General features: G+C 37.7%; 1 protein-coding gene and 1 non-coding gene across 4 annotated transcripts; both read right to left on the bottom strand.

Moving 5' to 3' along the window:
- Positions 1-339: 339 nt before the first annotated feature.
- TRNAE-CUC (transfer RNA glutamic acid (anticodon CUC)) lies at positions 340-412 on the bottom strand. Its single transcript has one exon. It is a non-coding gene; the product is annotated as a tRNA-Glu (tRNA).
- A 696-nt stretch (positions 413-1,108) lies between these two features.
- On the bottom strand, positions 1,109-8,235 carry LOC127798668 (nucleobase-ascorbate transporter 3). Of its 3 annotated transcripts, none has more exons than XM_052332200.1 (14): positions 7,762-8,233; positions 5,516-5,613; positions 5,240-5,416; positions 4,391-4,491; positions 4,179-4,254; positions 4,031-4,087; positions 3,772-3,956; positions 3,588-3,684; positions 3,117-3,203; positions 2,950-3,008; positions 2,700-2,791; positions 2,507-2,584; positions 2,266-2,426; positions 1,109-1,569 (listed from the first exon to the last, which is right to left on the bottom strand). In XM_052332200.1, the coding sequence occupies exons 1-14, from the start codon at positions 7,913-7,915 to the stop codon at positions 1,351-1,353; spliced, it is 1,641 nt and encodes a 546-aa protein (XP_052188160.1). In that variant the 5' UTR covers positions 7,916-8,233; the 3' UTR covers positions 1,109-1,350. The 3 variants fall into 3 exon arrangements, with proteins under 3 accessions (XP_052188160.1, XP_052188161.1, XP_052188162.1); XM_052332201.1 differs by lacking the exon at positions 7,762-8,233 and adding an exon at positions 7,330-7,373; XM_052332202.1 differs by having other exon boundaries at positions 1,406-1,569; positions 2,743-2,791; positions 7,762-8,235.
- Between the last annotated feature and the right edge of the window lie 552 nt (positions 8,236-8,787).

The raw sequence follows: 8,787 nt of genomic DNA, 5'->3' as shown, positions 1-8,787 counted from the left end.
ATTAAAGTGACAACTTAGTTCAATTCTAATAAAATGGTGGTGTGTGTTACCAAACTCTTTTCATTTTAATAACTGCCAAAACGTAAAATCAAAGGCTTAATTAGGACAATGCGTAAGATTATATATATATATATTATTATTGTATAGAATAACTGCATAACCCAATAATAGCAATGAGCTAACGATTTAATAGTTGTAATTTGTAAAAGTATAAAGGTGATCGATCGACTTATTAATTAGTTGAAACTTTTAAAAACAAAATTATTTAATACAGCTATCATAAAATCGATAAAATAAAAAAAAGCCAACTTAATGACTTGAAACAAAAGTCAAAAAGTGTTCCGTTGCCGGGAATCGAACCCGGGTCTTTCGGGTGAGAGCCGAATATCCTAACCGACTAGACTACAATGGATACAAGAAGACTCTTTCTTCTTTTTTATTATCACTAATGATATGAAGATATATGTACACTATTTAATTTTGGGTATTTCGACTTTTGCTCATATATACCTGATCACTTCGTATTATTTTTTCTTTTTTCTTTTGCTAAGTGTACTGTTTTTTCACTTAAGCAAAAAAGATTAAAAAAAAAAAAAAAACATTAACAGCTCTTTCATTCTTGAGTTTCTTAGTGGTTGGGCATTCCTTTCTTTGTCAAATTCGAAATTCAAATCTGCAGTAACACGATGCCATTCATTGCTGCTGGAAAGTGAAGAAAGTATATATACAAGCAAACAACACACACTACGTTTACACATGCCCTGTTACCATTTATTTGGTGCACATAATTTGTAATATGCTGTAACTCTCTATTAAGATTACTTAATGCATACCCAAAACAGGAAAATAACACTTGAAACAACATTTCTTGAAGTTGTCCGATGGCTCCTGTTATCATAAGTTAGTTTAATACATGCAATTCTTGAGGAATTGAAGAAAGAAATTTGTTTTTCTTTTTTCTTTTTTTTAATTCCTTTCATTGGAGATGGTGAATTCGATCTGCTCTGCTCTGTATTCAATCAAGTCAAGTCTTGACTTCGGAGAAATAATCTATCTGAAGGAGCAGGAAAGTTTGTCCAAACAAGACCTTATGAATCGAGTGAAAACCTTGAGAGAAACTCCCAACTCCAAAACTGGAAGTGGAAATGGAAACTAGATTGAAGCAAATCCCTAAAATGAACTTTTAAACATAATGTTTCAACATCTGAGCATCTAAAAAAGGGTAAAATTTGGATGCGATGACCGCCCCGAAACCTTAGATATTGATACATATAAGCGATGCTTATATTACAACGAAACCTTAGATATTGATACATATAAGCGATGCTTATATTACAGGTTGTAAACTGTTCAGAGAAACCTGGAAGGAACAATCTGGTTTAGTACTAGAGGGTAGCTGTAAAACTCCTCGTTTCTGCTATCCCCCTTTCTCATCTGGAACGGAACCCACCATGGCATCCCCCTCTCGTTGCGTGAGTGCTTGGCGTCCAGCGTGTTATCCAGCAGCGTCCCAACCATCATCGCCACCGCCGGTGGTGAAGAGAATAGCGTATTCAATATGTCATCGAACTGCAGCCGATTTAACGATATATGAGAAAAAAACAATGTCAGAACAGGTGTCACAGCAACATGACGGTCCAGCAATGCAAGTAACAGAAGGGAATCAGATGCTTGTTTTGAGTTATATAATCAAAGACAACCTCAACGGATGGATGAAAACATCTCAAATCAACTAAAAAGATTATATGCTGTGAAGCCAAAGTATTATCAACATCCAATCAAAAACATCTCTTCAGAATAACTTTACTTGGATTATAGTACGAATAACTCTGCCTGCAGATCAATGGATAAGACTTTGAGAGTATTACTAATATAGGTAAAATTGGGGGAAGTGGCAGCAAAGATGATCTGGTCAAAAATGGAAAAGAATTACCATGCTTGCCAGGATCATCCATTTAAGTAGTAGGCGCAATCAAAGTGACGAAACGCGGCCTGTTATTCCATTTCAGTTTTATCCCAAGTATAATATATGGAACATCTTAAGCTAAGCGTACATGTATGGGTAGACAATGACACAAGCCTTATCCCAACGACACAAGTCTTTATGGGTAGACAACGCCTCCCGAGTAGGGATTAGATACACCTCAGGCCTCAAGATTAACTTTCCATGCATGTCATTTAACAAGTTAGAAACTCTTATATTTGCATTTCTACAAGCAAATGCACAAAGTAAATGATATGAAGAAGAGGAAAACTGCTTCGTACCCATCCAGAACCTGATTTAACAGGCCCGTGGCCAAATTGATCAGTTCCCATGGTAAAATATTGAGGTATTGATATTCCAAGGAACAGAGAGAGGCCCAAAATATAAATATTTCGCATGGAGTTACTGTTTGCAAATTGAATGAACGAAACCCCAACAGCAGCTGCAAAGATTGCAAAAAGTACATTAATAACATCGTGAGTATGTGAAGTTAAACGTTTTCATGATGCCATTAACACTCACCAACAATCCCAAATAAGATGCAGTATATTGCAGCAAATATTGGCAAAGGAATTGATGCGAAGAAGGCACCAAACTTTCCTGAAAATGGGATTTGCAATAAAAATGGGATTTGCAATAAAAAATTTGGCCATAATCTTAAAGAAGGGTTATTGACGAGAATTATGATTACAATTTAGGGGAAGCAGCAACAAACCAAATATAGAGAAGAAGATCATGAAAGCAGTGGATATCTGTACCACTCTTCTGCTTCCGATGTGAGTCAGTCCAAGAAGACCGACATTTTCCCTGCATTATCATAGAGATACAAGAGTAAAGAAGACTTTTCAGTGCCTTTCTTAATCCATGAACAGTTAATCTTACATTGAACAGGTTTTTCTATTCATAAGGCGGCCCGATAAATATGGACGATATCTACAGAAAAATCAAAGGTATAAATTCCTTACACAGTAGCAGCAGTACCAACAGCAGCACCAAATATCCCATCAAGCAGCTGGCCAAGACCCTGCAGTTGAAAATGGGACATAATCAAATCATATTTAACTGTACAAAAAATCAACCAATTTTCAGACACAGGAACAATTAAAATGGAATCTTTTTGGACTATTGGGACCTGAAGACCAATGCTTCTTGTAATCACATGCGCTGGAGGTGATGTTGCGCCTGCAAGCCGTGCTGCCGCATAGAATGTTCCAGTGGACTGCATTACAAATTTTAGAAGGTTAAAATGAATATATTCAGATTATAACTTTTTCCCCCTGCTGCATACAGGAACCACAATGCAAATTATACAACATTATCAGTTAAAAACATTCAATATAACATTTTCCTTGCACCACCAAGGGCGGGAGAAGACACAGGAATTTTTTAGACTACATTCCGCACAGATGTTACAGATGACAGGCTTTCCAAAAAACCAATCTGTATTGAAGGTTTAAAAAACAAAGGGGCAGTGCATAGGGCTTCCCCTGTTGCAGAGCCCAACCGCCCATGGAGGGAGATGTGTATGCAATTTCTTGCTTCGCATTTCGGACAAGGAAGAAAAATTATGAAATATTAAATCAAAACGGGGTGACAACTGAACCTCTGCAGATGAAACAATCGCAGCCCCCAGCATCCCAAAGACATGGCTTGCTTTAAATATTGGAGTACCCCACTCAAAAGGGTATGGGATTTTGATCCTGCATTTTGAGCGGGACACACATGTAACATATTGTAACAAACTGCAAAACCACAATTCTTAAATAGAATAAGCATAACGAAAATACCATGGAGCAGATGACATAAGGGAGGAACGGTCAGTACGACAACTTGTCGCAGTTTCAGGGGAAGAATTCTTGTATGCACCAGCAACAGTAAGAATAGACGCAAAAGCCCAGACAACACCAATGCAGAAAAGCAAAGAAAACCTCTCGAGTACGGAGTGGAGAACTGGATGGAGGCGCTTCAGATACTGAAGGAAATGAATTATTTTAAAATTTCTATTTTTGCTCATAAAGAGGGTATCAAGAATGGGTGTGAGGTTACCTGGCAGACTACCAGTAATATTAGCATGGTCAGGCCGATCTGCATACAATCGCCAACCTGTGCACAGCTCATTAGAGTTATTTAACAGTTTTCCGAATCAGAATCCAAGTCTTACAAGTGCTGCAGTGTAACATTAGGGATACAATACCTGTGGAAAGCCCCTTCCAAACAGACCAAGACCCACTACGCACACTACTGGCACAATTACAACGGGACTGAAAAACCTGGAAAAAGAATATGATGCGAAATTAAAGCAACAAGGGATTTATTAAAAACGAATCAAATAAAAAATATGTTTAGAGGGTCAGGGTACCAAGCCAAAACAGATGAAGTAGAAAATGAAATACCAAAATATTTTACCTTGTAAAGTTACCCCATGCTTTACTATATCCAATCAATATATTGAGGAAAGAAGATACTATCAAGGATCCTTGAATTGTTCTCATAGTGTGCAGGAACCTCTGGAAGCATTAAATTAAGATTCATCAATGAAGCTGGCATCTAGAAGGCTTAAGAGGTGCCACATCAGTAACCTCAAGGAAATTATAAATAAACCAAAGCTCACACTTTTATGCCATTACCAACTGTAATTTAACAGCAAATCACTTGACAAGTAGCTCGTAGTGAAGAACCAATTTGAAATTATCAATGTGAAGATTGAAACAAAGGAAATATGCAGTAACGAGTTATGATGAGGGGTATTGGAATAACAGCATGTAGATATTTGATCAGGACAAAAAGGCATGTAAAAGACAAAGACTGCAGCGAAAGAGGGAGGGAGAGAAAGAGAGAGAGTAGCCAGCAGTTGGGATTTGGTTGTGATAATATATGGTTGCACTGTTGAATTTGGTTTGTACAATATAGGGATACAGTGGGTCATTGAGCAAAAAGATCAACAACAATTCTCAAAATAGTTGACGGAAGAAGAAAATAGAGACCTTCTACTTGAGTGCAAGTGTTCATAAGTTCTCAGGAGATACATGAACTACGAAAATAAGTATATCACAAACTAATTGCAAACATTTTGCAACATCAATGATATCTGAAGTACTTATTTAAGGATTATGTGGAGTTAGAATGGCTAGAAAATTTGGACAATTTGAGACAGATCAATATTTAGAAAGGAGAAGGATAAGCAAGTACGACTAGAAAGACAAAAAGCTTGTCGTTGATCTGTTGATAACAGAATTTAGGAAGGATTTTACGTACCTCGTGCTCTGAGTGGAATCTTTCTTCTGAAATATCATTAATGATGGACAGTACTGACAAAACGTAAGCAAATGATGGACCCATCACTGTGGGAAGTCGCGTTCCAATCCAAGTTTGGAAAAGGGTATTCAACCCTGATGTGAAGAGCAATACTTGAATCACTCTAGCTTTATCACCCTATTGAAATGATGAATGGAACTTAGAAAAGTTGAGAGGACGTTTTAGTTTGGATAAATCTGTGAGTGAAGATTTAAGGAGATAATGTATAAGACTCACGGGATTCCCACCCATTCCAGGCACGAGCTTAGTGGCAATCATAACTGTAGTACCAAGCATCACAATATAGTGTTGGAAAGCAAGTAGAACTGTCATAGCTGTTAAATTCAACTAACACAGAATCAGTAGCTGCAAAAGAGATAATAGCAGAACTCGTGCTACATATGGAAGTAGGAACTGTCAAGAGAAATGAGAATATATTAATCTCTCTCATGCAGATTATATGGACACTCAAACAAATCAAATAATGTTTTCACAAATATACTCAATTTCTTCTCATTTCTAACTTAACCTAAAAAAAAAAAAACAAGAATGGAGCATCAATCTTCAATTCATATCACAGAATTAATTGCTGAAGAAGACGAAAAATTATTGACAATATCAACCAAAGGAACAAGGCAAGATGATTAAAGTGAATTCTTCAAAGAGCCAAGGAGATTATTGAACATGTTGCTTACAAAATCATAGCATGATCTTAAACTGCAGAACCACTTCCAGTATCTTACTTTCGGGGAGAAAAAAACTTCCAGTATCTTATGCCATAAAATAACGTCAAAGCTAAAAGAAAATTTTTGAACCACTACAAAACCAACACTATTACACAGGATACGGGCAATCAAGTGCAAACATGAGTAAGACATAAGTGTGATTGAGTTCAAGATATTCGACTAGATGGGCATCCATAAAAAAGAAAATAAATAATTAAAAATGAAATTATTAGTAATAAGATTAGAATGGTATTTATTAAAGATAAGAAGTGCATGGTGCATTTAAAATAATTTGGACATGTTAAATGAAAAATAATGGGAACAGAGAACGCTATAGGAAAAAATAGAAAAAAATTGTAGTTAAAACAAAAACAGGTACACAAGGCTCCCCATTTTTCTAGGGTTAGGAGAGGGTTATTTTTTATCCAATCTTACTCTTATTTTACAAAGATTTTTCCACAACTCCAACCCATGACCCCGGTAACAAATGATCAATCTCACACTGTTACTAAGACTCGCGTTCAGTGCCCCCACGAGCATAGCACGATTGGTTCTTAGGCAGCAAATTGCACCTAAGGATGCAGATTCGAGTTATGGCAACCACAGTGTGGGAGTTTCACCCTCCTATAGGGGTGACTCCTTGTGAGCACCATGCACTGTACCTCCTACCTAGTGCGCTGCCATGTATCGTGATTAATCCATTTCACGTGTGTGGACCAGTGGGGGGGCCTTGAGAGGGATTTTACCTTTTGCACCCAAGACTCGTGTTCAGTATAAAAAAGATAAAAGAATGTCAAAAGAGAAAAAAAAACGATAATGCTATTCGTACAGGAGGTAGTGTACAGAATCATTTATAGAATGATGAAATGATCAATTTGCCCCTGATAAATGACCCAAACTCGGACCCAAAACTCTCTCTCTCTCCTCTGTCTCTCGCTCGCTCTCGCCCTCTCCCTGGCCGCTCGCCGACCGCCGGTGAGGAGGCGAGGCAGCAAGGCGGCAGCGGCGAGAGGAGGCGAGGTGGCTGCGAGAGCAGGCGAGGCGGGCGGGGTGAGAGAAGGGGGTGAACAAATATCGCGATATATCACCTGTAAAGGATTCTGTAAAGCAGTACGAATAGCGCGATCCAAAAAAAAATCTGGGAATCTCTCGAGTACGATATGTGATACATGTCCTATACAATCCATGTAAAGGCTCACCCAGTAGGATCAAAGGTTGATTGTTATTGTTGTTTCAAGAGAAGATTTGGGTAAAAATAGTCACTTTGGCACTCTGATCAATTAGATAAGCTAGGCCAAGAGAAAGCCAAGATATGGTAGTACTCACCAAGTTTCACAAGACGTGTTCAGATGCCGCGGACTAACTGAAAACTTGGCAAGGGTTTGATTTAAATTCCTTACATACATACATATATATATATATGCATGTAAAAATAATATGTAACAAAAAGTACGGCGGGATAAGACGGACAATCTCTAATGGAATCCGGAATACAGAACAGAAACACAAGAAAGTTAATTGGATAAAAAGCGATGGATAAGAATTACAGACTGAAGAGTGTAATATTCCAGTGTTCCACATAAAGCTACTTTATTGGGAATATGCACATCTATATCTGTATTAGCACATATACGAATTGAAAATCAAACTTTCTCGAGTTGAAATACACTGAGAAACATGCGAATATGCCATCGAAACCAGAAGGAATTCACAGCTCGTGAAATGAAAGCAATAATAGAGAGAGAAATAGGGACTGACGCCAGGAGGGATTCGAGTGGATGCAAAACTGAAGCTGCAGGAGTTGCTCGGTTGGAGGGTAGAGGGGGCCTCTCGCCGAGCCGAGGGGAGGCGCCACATGTGGGGGAGCCGCCTGAGAAGGCGGTGGCTGCTGGTGGTTGGCCGTCTCTACCATTGCCCCGGCTCTTTCTTTCTCTATCTCTCGCTCTCTTCAGTCAAAGGTGGCTTCTTTCTTTCTTCTGCCGCTTCGCGTTCTTCTAATTTTTAGGTCCCTACTGTTTTGAATCGTCCATCTATGACAATCTATTTCCAAGAATCACCGAGAAAAAAAAAAAATCAAGGACTTGGGGGATTAGATTCACGGGAATTTATCCTTTAATTTGTATTGCGCGGGTCAATCAGATCGTTGACGCCCCTTTGTTCGAGCAATTAAAATTCTGACACTGAACGAAGAGAGAGGGATGGAGAAGGAGAGATAGATATGGGTGGAAAGAGAGAGTGTAGATCACGTTCAGAGTGTAGATCACGTTTCCACAACGCGTGGGGCCTACCCACCTTCATTCATAGGAAAATTCTATTCGCGATGGTTTTCCTCTCCGAAGCCACTTTTCAATATACCAAAAAATAGTTTTTGAACGAAAAGTTAATTTTATCTTCATTTTATTTAATGCTTAACTATTCACATTAGTCAATCACTTATCATTTTTTTTTCCACCAAACAAACTCTATAATTCATTTCTTATTATTTCATGTTCATTATTGTAAAATTATTTTCTCAAGATCACTCATTTTTGTTATTTCACATCTATCATTACTTAGGGTGCGTTTGATTGTAAAAGTGAAATTTGTGGAAAGAAAATGAATTCTAGAGAATTGAATTATAGGGAAAATGAATTCCTGGAAATTGAAAATTTAAACTGTTTGATTGGTATAATTTTCTACCTAAAAAATGATATTATTTTCCATCTTTTGGTATTTGATTGGTAATATTTTTCATAGAATTGGATAATTTTCCTGGCATTTTGTGTTTGATAGGCCTTTTTTTCA

This window comes from Diospyros lotus, chromosome 4 (assembly GCF_014633365.1).
Source record: "Diospyros lotus cultivar Yz01 chromosome 4, ASM1463336v1, whole genome shotgun sequence".
Classification (NCBI taxonomy): domain Eukaryota; kingdom Viridiplantae; phylum Streptophyta; class Magnoliopsida; order Ericales; family Ebenaceae; genus Diospyros; species Diospyros lotus.
The sequence above is the reverse complement of the archived record's forward strand: the minus strand, read 5'-3'. Positions and strand labels throughout refer to the sequence as shown.